Raw genomic sequence first — 16,357 nt, 5'->3', positions numbered from 1 at the left:
GTACTTCCTTCCAGTGTTTCAGACAAGCTTTTCGAATCTCACAGCAGGAAGCCAGAAGATAAAAGTTGAATCTATAGTGCTTGGAGTATCAAAAAAAAATCTATGAAACTGGGGGTCTCTAATATCTCATAAGACTGAGCCTGTAGTACAACTATTTGTCTGGTCTGTTCAGTTGGATAAGGACCAACTATGACTTACAAGAGTAGTTTAAAGCAGAAAGCTCCTTTATAGTACTTTCAGACCTAGATTTTCTTTTTAAGGTACTGATCAATAAAAAGAAAACAATATGTGATGGCTGCAGACAACACTGAACTAATAACACACAACAAAGAAAGCCTATCAATATATACCTGAAGTACATCATATAATTGCAAAGGTACCTCTTCTCCTGGTAGCACCACTTCCTTTCTTGCTGTCGCCTTCAACCTTTCACTTAATAGTAAGTACTACTGATTAGTCTCCCTAGCCTTCAACATCCTCCTGAGAACCAGAATATTTGATGAAATTATTATTTTGTCTAGTAACAGCTGTGTAGCTGCCAGGTATCAAGAGGTAACAGATCAATTGCTATCAATGGAATGGTAAGCAGGTGTTTAAGTGGTTTTGTTGAATACAGGAAATAATAGCTCTTTCACAACAGGCAGTGGGAAGGTGGGTACATCTCTGAGAAGAATTTTCTAGATTGATCCCAAAGAAATAGTAGTCTTAAAAGACAAAAAACCAAAATTGCCCAATATCATCCTACAATGTTGAAAGAAAACGAGAGGTTGTCTCTACAATATTTTATTCCATCCCTCATTTGATTCCTATTGAACTTAACCTTAATTTAGAATCATAGAATCATCTAGGTTGGAAAAGACCTTTAAGATCATCCAGTCCAACCATTAACCTACACTACCAAGCCCACCTAAACCAATCAAGGGCAGACTAGACTAAACCATGTCCCGAAGTGCCACATCTACCTGTTTTTTGAACACCTCCAGGGATGGTGACTCCACCACCTCTCTGGGCAGCCTGTTCCAATGCTTGACCACCCTTTCCGTAAAGAAATTTTTCCTAATTTCCAGTCTAAACCTCCCCTGGTGCAGCTTGAGCCCATTTCCTCTCGTCCTATCGCTAGCTACTTGGGAGAAGAGACCAACACCCACCTCACTACTACCTCCTTTCAGGTAGTTGTAGAGAGCGATAAGGTCTCCCCTCAGCCTCCTCTTCTCCAGGCTAAAATTTATACATAAACATAGAAATTTGCACTTAAACCTCATTCTCAAGACAGACCAGTGGTTATGGTTTTAGTCTGAAAAGGGGGCTCAATCCCCTGCTCACATGTTCTCAGTCTGGGTATGCATTCCTACAGGAGGATGTAAATAACTTCAAAATGGTGAAATAGGATCTGTGTTGTCCCAATACGCTCATAAATAACCTGGTAAAGGGAGCAAACAAAGATGTGATAAAATTTACTAATGATATACTAAATGACTCAGGATAACAAAACCAAGGACCAGTTGTGAAAAGTTTCAGAGAAACCATATGAAATTGGTGACTGCACAATAACATGGCAGATGAAATTCAATGAAGATAAATGTCAAGTGATATATCTAGGAAAAAAACAATTCTAACTGATGGCACTGAGCAATCATTACCACTATAGAAACATGTCTTGTGACTGATATGTAACTAGGAAAATGACAGCTCAGTGGTGAATTGTGGTTAAAAAAAACAAATCAGGAATTACTAAGAAAGGAACAGACAACATTATATTGCCACTCCATATATTCATGATTCACCATCACCCTGAATATTGTGTGCAGCTGGACCTTCTCCTCACAAAATAGAATGGAAAAAGGTGGAGAAAAAAAGATGCAAAAGAGTAACAAAGATGATCAAGAACAAAATGTCTTCAAACAAAAGAAGTGTCAGAAGATAGTAAACAAAGCTAGCAAAAGCCAGGTTCAAAACAAATGCAAGGTGGTTGTCCTTCACGTAACAGGTGACAAACCTACAGAACTCCTTGTCAAAGCACATTGTGGATGCAGCAAATTTACAAGGATTTAGAGGGAGGCCAGGCAAGAATTTGGGACAGATATACACTGAGATGTACACATCCAGCACGGGAAGATTAAAACAGTAGGAGAAGCATTAGGTAGAAGTATTGTATATGCCCGTCCTTGGTATCTGCTTCATTTGCTAGTGGCAGGACATTTAGGCCAGGCAGGTCTTTGTTCTGACTCAGCAGAGCTGTTCTTGTCATAACTAAGCCCAGTGTACAAACAGGTGCTTCCACTCACTATTACACTACAAAGCAAGAACAACATCTCTGGAAGTTTCTGTTGCACTTCACTGCAGTGTTCTTGCATAGTCTGGGACAGGAGCAGAAGGTTTCTAAACTCATTTGAATGCCTACAGATGAAGACAGATTGCTATCTGGCTTTTAAAAATTACTATTCTAATCCAAAACATACTTAGGAAATTTGTGATATTCTGGTAGAGAAAACATCTATGTCTTTAGAATCCTAGATAAAAATTTGGTTAAGTCTGCCAATACTTCTCAAACTCCATCACTACAATAATATAATCCTATAATAGTTTGGGAAATTCCTGTGGAGAATTGCTTCTGTCATAGATTACTTTCTCAAGACCTCCAAAGTCCTGGTATATAACAGTCGAACAGGAGACTATTATCCTCTACTCATAGTAACTGGCACATTTTTGTAACCACTGGCAAGTTAATGCCACTGTTGTAAAATATCTTACTAAAGATAAATTACACTTTGATATTTGTTACTTCAGATGCATAAATAAAGGCTAGATGGCAAAATTATCTTTATAAAATAATTACATAATTCCTATGGCTCTCTAGTAGGTACACCAGTAACTTCCTCTGTACAATAATGTTTCATCAGTCTGTTCTCTCAGCTCCAGCAGATATTTATTCAGCCAAATAAAGCACAAATTGTTGAGCATAAAACCACTACCGAGTGCTTGCAGAATCATCCATTATCTCTGTGATTTCCTTGACAGCACAAAGGATTGCAGGCTGCCAATTATAATTAAATAGAGCTCCCTATGGTCTTAAGCAGAGCTCCTCATTGCACTGGATAGGAAAATGCAGGTTAAAACCCAAGAGTAATATAAAATAGACCCAAACCTGGTCCTAGTAACTGTGTTTTACAGAATTGGAAATATCTCTAAAAATATTTATATGACACTTGCATTGGGCAGAATACATAAGCTGTGACATTCATACATTGTCAGCTGGTCTTCTATTCAGGAAATACAGTAAAGGCCCACATGAAAATTTAAGAACTACATACTGTATCATTCAGATGCACACATAGTACATCTTCACAAATGGAGAAAAAGATTCATTTTGACATCTTCGGTTCATAATGCATTAATAAACAGAATTTTTGTAACAGACACAAAACCAAGGGAGAAAGAAGACAAAATGTTAAAATAATTCATGACTTCTGAAGAAGCAAACCTACTGGCATCTTCCCTGCCTGATCTAATTAGACTCCCACTTTATTCTTTTGGGAGGCAGGAACAGGACGGACGACCAACACCAGCAAAAAAACCCTGTTTGCTAGTTCACTAAGCAAGGGTATAATTACCTAATTATAAATACCATGGGTCATAGAATCCTTGGCTGTATGGACATCTACCTCCAATACACATGCCTACAAACCACTAGCAAGGCTTCCAAGAAGCCATTCATGTACATAATCACTTGCATATTTAGCAAAAATTCGTGTTCCAGGTCTCTGTATTTCACATTGGGTTAGAATAAAACATTTTTAGACTACATGTTAATAATAGAAAAAATCTAGTTCTGCAACTGGACCTTAAAACTTGAAGGGCATGGCCTTGCAGAAGTAATTTGTAGGAGAGAGGCCTAAAATATCTATGTGGTTCACAGACGATATTAAATTGATCTTGGGAATTCCTTTCCAATGCTTTTTTTTTTTTAATATCTAGCTCTAGAAGTATACATTTATATAACAACAAGAGGCACATATTAGGGACAACCTTTAAGTGAAAGCAATGGAACTCTTTCTGTTGACTTCAAAGGGGTTTGGATCAAGCTCTAAGGCCCGTTCCATATTCCAGCTTCCCCACATCTCTGCTTTTAGTACAATTCCTGGTGGTGTTTCCAGTAGAAACTGGCATGCTTTCCCATTTACCTAGCACTGCTGTACACTTGCATAGTACTCAAATGAGTAAAACCTTCCAATATTTACAAACACATGACTGTCATACAAGTGTCTGATAGCATGTGGATTTTCCTTGTTGCTCTGGCTTCACATTACATTACGCTAAAGGCTTTGAAACACTGGAAGCAGCTGGGGCTGTTGGCCTTACAGTGTACAAGTTCAGAGCCACATCCAGTGTCCTTCAAATACATGCATAATACTACCTTAAATCCACTCCTTGCTACAGCATTTCAGAGTGTTTCCCAAATTCACTGGTGAGCAATGGGACTGCTTTGTTAGAATGTCACTTTCAGTGTAATTACCTAAGGGGAATTTGCCAACAAAATCCCCATGAATCATTCTTGCACAACACACCCTACTGCGCTCATAATTTGCAACCCTGTCAGTTGTGTTGATGCAACTCTTCATTTGACCATACAGAAAATCCGATTGCTGACAAGCCAGGTTAGTAGCAGCACTAAAGGAAGGAGACTGGGTTTTAACCTTCATCTTTTCATTGATTCAGTTTATACCGCAATCCCACAACTATATTGGCACAACTGAAGGAGACAAACTACAATGCACAGAACAAGTGGGTTGAAGTAGAACTTCTGAAGCCAAATTACTGCTGAAGTCACCATGTCATGTAACTGTACTCTGAGTCTTATCTTTAACAGATGCAGTAATCCTAGTGAAGAAAGACTCCTGCCTTTTAAATACTAATTAACTAACTCTTGCATGCTTATAAATTCTGGTTCAGAATTTGGCTCTTTAATAAGTTTATCAGAAATAGTGTTTGTAAAATCCTACTTGCACTTTTATTCCAATGTGGCACTTGGCCTAGCAAGGGGCTTTGTAACAACCATCTGAATTTTGACCTTACTGGAAGAGTATGACAGGCAAGATCTGCACTTTACTTGTTGGATAAAGCTGTTAAAGGATTTGTTTCCAAAATACATGAGATCAAAGCTGCATAATCTGAAGGTGTTCACCTGATTATGATCTACTGCTGTTCGGAAGTAAGGCTAGCAGAGTGTATTTTACAACAGAACTGCAGTACAGAAATTTCCATGATTATATTGTTCTGACTTTGCTTATGATAATGTCGTAGTCTCCAGCTTTGAAGTCATGGAACAGAAGATCCTTCTAATTCTGTCTTGGCTTAGCCTTTCAAGTTAAAAGTTTACTATTAGAACTGATCCTGGAAAAACAACTTCTACCTCTGTCCATCAAATAAGTTGTGTTTAAATTGCTAAGAAGCCTGCCCTTCCAAAATTTGCAGCAAGATGGCATCTGTGCCATTAAGAAACAACATACTGACCTGCAATACAGTAGATGAGCAGATTGTTTTAAGATTGCTTGCTGTCATGGCAACATATACAACTGTAAAAAAAAAAAATACTTAAAAAGTAAAAAAAAGTTAGCTCCACTTTCGCTGAAGAATGATTTCTCAAAAAGACTTACTAGATCTCCCAAAGTGCAGAAGCACAACCTCCACAGCAATAATCTTACTGCACATCCGTATTTTGCCTAAATGAGGATGCAAAACACTACACAAATCCTTACTTAATCTCTTAGAAAGCAGTAACTTTACTATGTAGGAATGGTATTCAGTCCTAGTTTTCCTTAAAATTAAACTAAAGATTCCTGGAATTTATCTGTAGCTGTTCTGCTTCCCTTCTCAATTCTTGCTTCAGGAATTGGTGAGCAGGAAATTGAATGGATGGAATCATCCCAAGGTTTACTCTATCCCAGACACATATAAACCAAGGTAACACACAGAAGCACTCAGAGAAGTAAGAACATGTACCATAGAGTGACCACTGTGTTCCTCCCTGGGGAAGCTCAAACAGCAAGCTTAAGTCTCTTAAATCAGTTCTGCACCCTGCAGCTCTACTGACTCTTCTATTACACTATGTAGCACCTGAGTATGAGAACTGGAATTGGGGCGCTATGATTTCTGGGGAGTCAAGCAATACACAACTTCAGTCTCAAAACCAGATATTGTTCTGCTGACTTGGATCTTGCTTACTATGAGTTCTAATCAATTTGATCTTTCATTCTCTTGTCTTCAGCTGCTGATCAACTCTAGATGTCCTATATTTCCTCCAATGAAGACAAGCCCAAGTAAGCTCCCAATTATATGAGGTTGTCTTCTGTGAGAAGCTCATAAATCCTGATTATTATGGTCTTCACTAGACTTCAGGCCCCCAAGAACTGCAAACTGATCTACTGAAGGAAGCTCTGTCACTGGTTTCACATATCACTGGCCCCCAAAGTATTTTAACTCTCCAACTGCTAAATTTCTTGTGTATTGTGGTCAGTGTGTGAAATATCAGCCAAAGTCCTGTGTTACACAAGAAATGAAAGTTATACACGACATCAAAATGCCATTGAAGTAAATGTTGAAACTTACACTAACATGAGTGCAATCAGAATTTTGTCCTGCAACTGTGTCAAAGATTCCTCAGCTCTCATCCAATTAGCACAGAACAGCAATTTTCCCTGTCTGCTTCTGCTGACAACTGAATGATCTTCACTATTTGAATTAATTTGAAAAAGTTACACATCAAAATTATTCCAGATTTGGTAACAGCAAAATGAGATCTGAATCAAAATGTACTGTCTGAATACAATACTTAAAAAGAAAGGACATCTCTGATAAGGGTACAAGTTATCCAGACTTATCGCGGAAAAAATGAGCTGTGATGCTTCTAAAATACAAACGCTTCCAACAGCAATGCATAAGCAAAACAAAGGTTTTTCTTTTTCATACATTTTTTGTTTCCTAATGGAATTCAAGTGCTTGAAATAGCTATTAAAAAAGTCTACTCATTTTCTAAGTAACTTACCACTTGCAAGGAGAAAGCAAACATCACTACAATAATTACAATATACTTGTCTCCCTTGCACTGTGGTCCCATATCACTTACCCTCTGAGAGATGGAACCCAAGATCCAATGATGCAAGTGAGATATATGGAAAGCATAGGAGCTGCAGCAACCCGCGTACTGTATGTGTTCTAGTAATACTGCATATGTTAATCTTATTGGAACATGCCGATATAAAAAAAAAAAGGCACATAATGGACTAAATGTAGGGGTGTTATGGTGGTTACTAATACTTGAAACACGTGCACAAATATGATTTACTCAGCTGTTCATTATTCTATACATCCTAAAGAGTCTGTTTGTTCCATAACAGAGAAAAGACAGAGTATGTAAAAAAGAGGACTAGACTGCAACTGTGGATAAACCTAAGTGATGTGTTAATTTCTAGCAGTGATGGAAACAGTTTCATGCTTTCTCCAATAGTATAGGGGATCACATTGCAGCTTAGAAGGAAGCCTTCCAACTTCTTCCTTCCAAACAACAATTCCTTCCCAGGCATGTGCCCTCCTGTTCTTGTGACAAATTGATCGGAATTACTTAAATCAGACTTTCATAAGCAAGTAGCAAGCCGTCATTTTTTTTTTTTTTATGATCCAAAAACCAGTTACTAGCAAATGCTAAGTTTTAGCCATTTCTGAACTTCCCCCACTTCATATACGAAGTCAAATAGCTTCCATCATTTTTTCTCTTCTTCAATACATTCAAGTGATTTTGAAATATAAATAATGGAAAGAAAATAATATATATAAGAAAAGCTGACAGACACAATTGCTCAATGAAAGGGTTGTGTTAGTGACGAGCTCAGGTACTTCAGGCACGGCATGCAAGATGACAACTGGCAAAGAAAAAAAAAGCTTCTGAACATACTGCAACCAGGCAGAATGAGGAAAGGAGTTAAACAGAACAGCCAGATAGCAGCAAATCTGCCACAGTGCCTATTAATGCCCATAACAGTTTCAGGATCACAGTCCTAGAAGCACAAAAGGAAGCACACTGGTTTTCCTAATGAAGTCTCAATTGGACGCAAATTATTCCTCCCATATTTCTTCTTTGGTGGACACAAAGTGAGGAGGGTGACTAGCATGCTGTCCACACCATCTTTCTGACACTCATTTCACTAATACTGCCAAGCGTGGACTCAGGCAAGTTAAGACTGTTACAAACCCTTCACTAGCACACGTTGGCTATTTTTAGTGTGAAGAAAAGTCCTAGATTTTTACAAAATTAAAATAAGACAGAAATCAAATAGTCACCTGTAGATTGTTAGCAAACAAATGGCTAAACATAAAATAAAACACTGTTTCCAGCTGCTCAGAAATCATTGGGAAAGCAGCCTTCCCCCCTCCCCTTATTAAATCAGGAGGGAAAAAAAAGTCTTTAGACAGTTGATATGATCAAACTATTAACTAACAATATTTAGACAGTGTTACAGGGGCATAAGATGTTTTCGTAAAATGAAGTTCCTGATTCTACGGAGCTAAAGTTGAACTCCATGGTCAAGTACCTGCCAAGTTGAGATACATCCTGGTTAAACCTGTCAGGGTTTAAACATGGGGCAGGACTGGGATTCTTGAGTAGAGTCTTTCCGCAGCCTCCACCCAACCGGCTGCATGTGGCAAACCCCACAGAAAGCACCAGACCTTGAGCAGGTTGTGTTAAACCCTGGTAAAAGCTTAAAGGGAAAGCAGGGAAGAAATCCCATCCGTAGGGTGCGTACCTCTGAAGGAGCTTCCTCTCAGCACCAAATGTCCCAAGCTCTAGGAAGGCTGTGAGGGACCCACAGCTCTGAGGAGAGACTGCTCCTCACGCACCAATGGCCATGACAGGCCGTGACTGGCCATGATGTCTCCATGGGCACGGCGTGGTACAGGCAGCACGACGGGCTCTGCTGCAGGCCCTGTGGGCAACTGCCGTTGTTCCCCAGGTGAAAAGCATTTTAACAGGGGAAATTGCACGCGTATGGTAAAATGAAGTCAGTGGAAAATTTCCCTCTCAGGTGAGCCAAGATCTCACCTGTGAGAATACCTCTAGGCCTAGAGATTCAGGCCAGACTACACTCATTAGAATGCAGTTCAGGCAGGATCAGGTATTTTCTCACCCTTAAATACGTCAACAGACAATCTAATGATTCAAAGTGGAATTTCCTGACTCCAATGACAAACTTTTTCTGGCATCTTACACTGCATTTTTTATATTTACAGCAAACACCAATTTCTTTAAGCTATTTCTGTTATCCTGAAGTCTAAAACCTCTACCACTTACATTACAAATGTAACAAGAAATACTTCACTGGGTTTTCCCATATTAATTAGTAGAGCTTGCAGGGTCTCAAATACACTGGGCGTGGCTTTCAGGCCTCCCACATCTGCAGTGTTTCATAGTTTTGGATATCTGAGGCCATGGAATACTTTGAGGATGAAAGTGAGAATGATAAGGAACTTCCAGCCATATGCCTTCTTAAGAACACTGTGCCTGTAAAAAAAGGAAAAGATCTGTATACAACAACATTCATTCCCCAAAAGGCAATGCAGAAAGGAGGAAGATTTGGACCTGCTATGGAAGTTGTATATATGCCCCTTTTCCTCAGACTTATTGAAGTATAACAAAAAATGGAGAGGAAAATCAGATTCAACCCTTCAGAGTTCAAAATGGCACAAACGATACTTATATGGCACACCACCTCTAGCTTCACTGGCTTTGACAGCACTGCAGGAGTCCTCCACTGTCTTCCACACACAGCTGCCTTTCCTTGCTTCTTACACACAATTATTGTGCATAGTAATCACATTCCTGTAACTCTGTTAGCCTTGGCATGTCACAGGTATGAGTTCCCTCCCCATAAACTGACATGTTGCTGCTGTTATAAGCTGCATAATTTGGAATAACTGACGTAGATGTTCGCCTTCTCATTGTCATGGCACTGCTACCTAGAAGGACTTATGTGAGTTGAGCTGTTTGTCAAGAAGGCAGGCAGCTGAGATGACTGTCTTCCTTTACATTTCTCCCTGCCTCTTCCTTTCCTGTTCCTTCACTTAGAAAATGACAGAGGGAGCACTAGAGCTGAGAGAGAAAACAAACGTGAAAGTCAGATGGGTGATTCCTAGAATAGCTCTTGAGTATCAGAGATGTTAAATGTGAATGTGTACATGAAGCCACCAACGAACAAGTCCCTAATGCTTATTCATTTTTTATTTGCCTTCCATAGTAGCAACTACATCATCATGCTTTGGAGAAGACATCTTTCAAGTCTTTATACTTACAAAGTTGTGACCGCTGGATGATACTTATCTCTTCTTGTCAATGACATGCATTTATCTTCTTGACAAATAAAGGCTCAAAATAGGCCCTATGTCCTTTTTACCAAGAAAGCATCTGAGGGGAAAAAAACCACAAACACAAAGTAAATAGAGACAAGAGCCTTTTGAGCTTTGGAATGCTCATCTTTATTGTTACTGTAAGCATACTGAACTACAACAAGCTGGCATAAAATCTAAAAATCTAGGTTAAGACTCACAAGCAACAGAAATGCTTTCTATTGCTGCATCTAAGAAAACTGCTCTGAGCAAGGCTATTTGTCTCTTGGTCATCAAAACAATTTTAACATGAAAGCTGGTATTGTCAATCCAAATGTATCCTGAATTCATTTTTCTAAATAAGAGCACAGAAAGATCAGAGTTATGCTCAGAGATCACATATAGGCTTCAGATTAATGAAAATGAAGTTGTTTAATATTCTGCTGATTTGAGAAAAACAGCACTGACATGACTCACCTCTTTCCTTTCTCCTCAGAGAATTATTCCTTTCTAAGACAAGTTAGGATTTCTCTTTATATAACTAGATCATGAAACAGGAGTTCAGCTGTCTGTCAAACAGAAAGCAAATTAATCAAATCATGCATACCATTTATATAATTGCATTTTAAAAATTTTTATCAAGGGAAGGCAGATCAAATGGACATGCATCAGTTTGGCTGTGGAATATGCATCAAGCTAAATAAGTTTTATTTTCTGTTTTGTGTTCCTTGTGTGGATATTTCATTTTAAGAAGTATTTTTCTGCAACTGAATGGATTCCAATTGCAGAAATATCCGCCACTAAGCTAGAAAAATCTCATCGTAACTTTTCATCATAAATATCAAAGGCTAGAAATCCTCTGAGAGAGAAATAAACATACGAGATCATTGTACTTTCTGGGACAATGTTGCAAACTTGTTTACCACAAGACTACTGTAGTAAGAAAATAAACCAAATAAAAGGAGAATCATGTTTCTACTAATAGTCATTCTGATCCTGCAAATATTTTTGTTTGTGACATTTTTAGAATTATACCAAGTAGTAAAAGGGAACTTAAGGACAATTTTTCAAGTGCTTAGTACCCACAGCTAGAACTAGGTTTATTTTCATTCCAGTTTCAGAGGGATTTACAAATCAATGTACTTACAATCTATTGGTTGGTGCATGCCTCCATCAACTTCTGTTTACTTCTGTGGAAATTCCTTTTGGCATTGGTTCTTCAACATGAAGAAAAGACTCTGCCTCACATTTATTTTTCCTGTCAAAAGCTTTGTCCCCAGAAGGAATGCAGAGCCTGCTTTAAGGTAAGGAAATGAAAAGTGCAAATAGATACATCATCACATTATCATATATGAAGCTTGAAAGTACAAAACATGCAGATAATCATACTTTTTACACAAGAGACATTATTTAGCAACACAGGTTTAAACAATTTAACACAACTATTTTTTTTCTTGTAGGCCCTCCCCCAAAGACAGTGATGGTTCATTCAGAAATAGCAAGGTGGCCTAGGGGCAGCTCCATCAGCTGGCATGCACAGCACCTAGGATTTATTCCCAGACTGAGTCTCTTGACGCTTCGTTTGGCAGGAATGAAAGAAAATGGAATGCTTTAACCAAGTCAAAACAACAAGCCACATTCCAGCCTTGTTTGACTGATTTCTATCAGACAATATTTTAGGATCCAAAGGAACCCTATAAAGTGTGCTCTATAGAGGCAATCCATATGCGAGTTGGTTAAAAATAGTCAGTCTCATCTTGTGTGCTTTTATAGGGTACTAAAGCTGTCTTGGACATATTCTTTCTTGGGTTGAAAATATTTTAATACATTCAATCTCGCATGAATGCTTAAATGCTATATAGAACTTTTCAACTATAGATTATATACAAGAAATTAGTATCATTCTTCATTGCAGAAGGCAGGTATATCAATTAGTACAAACAGACTTTCACAGAATTCACTAGAAACCATCAGCATTTTCTAGCATGACCTAAAAGCTATATAGAGAAAAAAACATTTAAAACTTGCTACTTCCTCTCTTTTCAGGACTAAACCCAGATTGGCTTATTATTTCACTATAAAGGGGAGATTTCTTTTCTGAAAACTGGCTCCAGTACCTATGTCAGGCTGTGTTATCTGTTTGCACAGAAAAAACATCTATCACAAGTAATTTTTAGAGTTCACGACTCCCTTTCAAAGTTGAGTCATAGCAACTCAAAAGCTTGGCTCAAGGGGGAAAGGAGTCCAAAATACATTCTGATCTCTTTAAAGCATCCCTTAAACAAGTGGTTTGAATTTATTTGTTTGTTTGTTTTCTTGGGAATGTTTTATAGCATGATAAAAACGGTTCATTTAGCTGTCTCTTTGGAATTACGATGAGCTGTTTGACTGGCAAGGCTTACAAGAAATTACAAAAACTGACACTGAAAATGTGTCAAGGTGGCAATGTTAGGCTCTCAAAAAACCCCCCAACTTACAGAATGCTCTTGCTACTTTAATTTATTCCATTGCGTTATGATACAGCTTAGATTATCACATGCTACTTTTTCCTTAGGATCTACCTATGCACAGCAAGAAGGGATAGCGCTCATTGAACAAGAAACTCTGACATTTTGCTTGAAACCCTTTGTTCAATTTCTGTTCTCATGACAATATTCAAACTCACCGTCAGATGCAGCAGCTTACCCCAGCCATGGGCAGACGTTACCGGAACAGCCACACTCAGACCTTGTTCAAATGGAATCTTTGAAGAAATTTCTTATCAAGCTCTACATTAAATGCAGGCCCACAGATGCCTTTTTTTTTTTTTTTCAAAAGGTCACTAAGTTGACCAAACCTCAGGGAATGCATAACCCAAAGGTGACTCTCAAATGAGATGTGTGCAGGTAGTTAACTCTGAAAATCCTGCTTAAAGAAAAAAGGCAAATACACTTCTCAGTGTGATAGCTGTGATGAACTTTGGGTTAGAACCCCCCAAAATACAACAGACACAACCCCACAGAACTGCTTTGTTTGCCCCTGCTTTCAGAAACGGCTAAAGCACATTTGCTTTATATAAGATACACAAAATGTTTTCCACATATTTCTGTAAAAACAAATATGTATCTGAACAAATGACTGCATTAATGGAAAATTTTCTGACACAAAGTTTCACCCCTAAAATTTGGCAAACTTACACCTGTCTTGTGATAGGAATTCAGCCTGCTTTACATATAACCGCTGCTCCCGAGTCAGCTTAAGAAATCTACTTGTAGGTATGCGCATTCCTTAGTGCTAGTTCCACGCAACGACAAAAGCAGCGTTTAACGCGCTCCTCAACGCTACCCCGTTATAAAGAACGAGGGGAGAACCCGCACGCTCCTCAGCCGCGCCCACTGAGCATTTTATAGGACTTCACTAGGAGAGCGATTAAAAAGCCTCCCTGGTTTTCACAGGTCAAAACTCCAAGAAGACGCAGCCCTGAGCACGCCCAAGCAGCCCCTCTGCCGGCACCCACCGCGGGTGGGGAGCAGTCACCTTCCACTCACGGAAAAATGCCCTAAAACCTGTTACTCCCTTTAAACAAACTCCCAAAGCACGCCGCTTGGTGCGAGCCGAAACGCCCCGTTTCCCGGGGTCACCCTGAGACTCGCCCCCAGCCTGAGGGGCGGCACCGGGGACCCCGGGAAGCTCCCGCCGAGCGGCGCGGCGGGGACAGTGCCCACCCCGGGGGGAACCGGCGCCTTCCGATGCGAGGGGAAGCGGACCCGGTCCCGGTCCCGGTCCCGGTCCCGGTCCCGGTCCCGGTCCCGGTCCCGGACCCGGTCCCGGTCCCGGACCCGGTCCCGGTGCCCCAGCCACGTGCTCCCGGTCGGGGCGGGGCCCCCCGGCCGCGCGCACCTGCGGCGCCCCCGCCTTTGTGCAGTGCAGGTGCAGCGCCCGCCCCCCCCGCCGTGACGTCATGCGGCGGCTCGCGGGGCACCATGGGAGAATCCCGATGTTTTCCGACGGATGCGCTCAGCAGCGCGGCGGCTTGAGGCGGCTCCGGGAGCGACGCTCGGGGGGGGCGTCCCGGGAGGGGGCGGCGGCGGCGGCGGCGGGGGGGGCCGGGCGGGCGGCCCGCGCCCCGGCTCTTCCCCAGCCCGCCGGGCAGCATGGCCCACCCCCGTGAGGCGCCCGCCGCTGCCCCCTGAGTGCCCGGTGCCGGCGGAGCGCCCCGCCGCAGCCTGCCGACGGCGCCGGGAAGATGCTGCCGCGGCTGGTCCTGCCCGGCTGACGCCCCGCCGCCGCCGCACCCCCGTCCCCATTGTCCCCCGGCCGCCTGCGGCTCCATGAGCGCCTCCTCCTCCCCCCGCCTCTGAGCTTCCCGCCCTCCACCTCATGGCTGCATCGGAAGAAGGGACCGGCTGCTTTCTCCCGCGAGGCAGGTCGCAGAGTGACCCCAGCATCCTCACCGACGCCGCGGGCCCCGGCGCCGGGGAGCGCCCAGGTAACGGCCCCGCTGCCCCGGCAGCGCTCGGGCGGGCGGGGGCGCGCCGGGATCGCCCGCCGGTTTGCAGCGCGCCTGTCCGCCGCGGCCGGGCGGGCAATCGGGAACGTATTTTCTGCGGGAAGGGCTGAAAGGATGCAGCGGCTCAGCTCCAAATGGGATTACAGCGGAGCCCGTCCCGCGGCTTTGCGATCGCAGCGGTCGCCCGCGAAGGGAGCGTGCGGGGGGCGCGGCTGGCGCCGGGCAGCCGGCGGGGTCCCCGGGGCCGGCCGCGGGCGGGCGATGGCCCCCGGCCCCGGAGCAGCGCTCCGGCCTGGCAGCGGTTAACGCCGCCGCGGAGGCTCACACCGAGCTGATTTATTACTTTCGTGGGGCGGGGGGGGGGTGGGTGGAATAAGGTCTAATAAAGCGGGCTGTTTGCATGGGATCACCATGGAGACAAGGGGAAGCAGAGTCATAATTAAACCCTTTCTCCCCACAAGAAGGTTATTTTCACTTCGTAGGGTGAAGCGTAATCTTCTTATGAAGTGTAGGCACCGAGGGTGGTGCTGGGGGGACACGGCCGAAACGCTAGTATATAAATAGAATACTGTGATTAGATTTTTTCCTTTTCCTTTAACAATGGCTGATGATGTTTCCAGCTTAACTTCACTTTGAGGAATAATTCCAAACGTCTGTTGGTGGTGACTCAGTAATTTCAGATTGTCAGATCTAAGCCATGATGACCCCTTTAGAAAAAAAACCCAAACAAATAACTACATCACTTTGATGTGATGTGATTGCATGGAAAGGCACAACAACAAGCTGGAAGCAAGGGGCTAAGAGCACTGTCAGCTGATCTGAATAGATGGTCATACAAGAACTGGAAGGTTTCTTTATGCGAAAAGGAGCAATCAAAACAGTGTAAGACAATGAATGGGGTGTTGATCATCACTGCCCGCTGCACTGAATTCTAAATGTAGAAATGGGTTTGGGTTTTGGGTCAGGCACTATCAGCCTGGAAGAGACAGTCCCTGAACGCAGTTTTGGATTGAACTTTAGCTCCGGCCTTTTTCAGATTACCAAAATAAAATATTCCAGGCTCTTTTCGTACACCTGCTGTACTGCTTCCTCTGAGCCAATGAGGATATTAATATTTGTAACTGTTTTAAGTTCTTCTGTTTATTTGTCTTATCAAGCAATTCTGAGCACCTTGCTCTGGAGTGAAATACAAATTAAATTAAGGCAAAGAGTAGATGATTTATCTCTGATGCCCAACTGTTCCGATACCCTAAGTGAAGGGAACAAAGGACTCTTCTAACGTGAACTGCTCGACTCACTCCCAAAGGGGCAATCTTGACTGAAAGCGGAATGTATGTTTCTGCCATTTGATTTCTGGAAGCAGAAGTGACTAATGAAAGGAAGGCATATGCAATCTCAGTTTTAATTCCTCTATATTATTTTCTGCTAATTAATTATTTTGACCTTTGTGAAATATGCAACAAAGAAAGTACACAACATGTCTGACATATAGAC

The 16,357-nt window shown here is 41.9% G+C and overlaps 1 protein-coding gene across 1 annotated transcript in view; it reads left to right on the top strand.

The window, feature by feature from the left end:
* Positions 1-14,733: 14,733 nt before the first annotated feature.
* The window catches only part of PHACTR3 (phosphatase and actin regulator 3), a 120,670-nt gene continuing 119,046 nt past the window's right edge, over positions 14,734-16,357 (top strand). Inside the window, exon 1 of the mRNA XM_075721354.1 lies at positions 14,734-14,842. Coding sequence (XP_075577469.1) covers positions 14,734-14,842 — 109 coding nt within the window. The remainder of the gene's footprint in view (positions 14,843-16,357) is intronic.

This window comes from Pelecanus crispus, chromosome 14 (assembly GCF_030463565.1).
Source record: "Pelecanus crispus isolate bPelCri1 chromosome 14, bPelCri1.pri, whole genome shotgun sequence".
NCBI classification, from domain to species: domain Eukaryota; kingdom Metazoa; phylum Chordata; class Aves; order Pelecaniformes; family Pelecanidae; genus Pelecanus; species Pelecanus crispus.
This window is presented reverse-complemented; position numbering and strand designations above follow the sequence as displayed.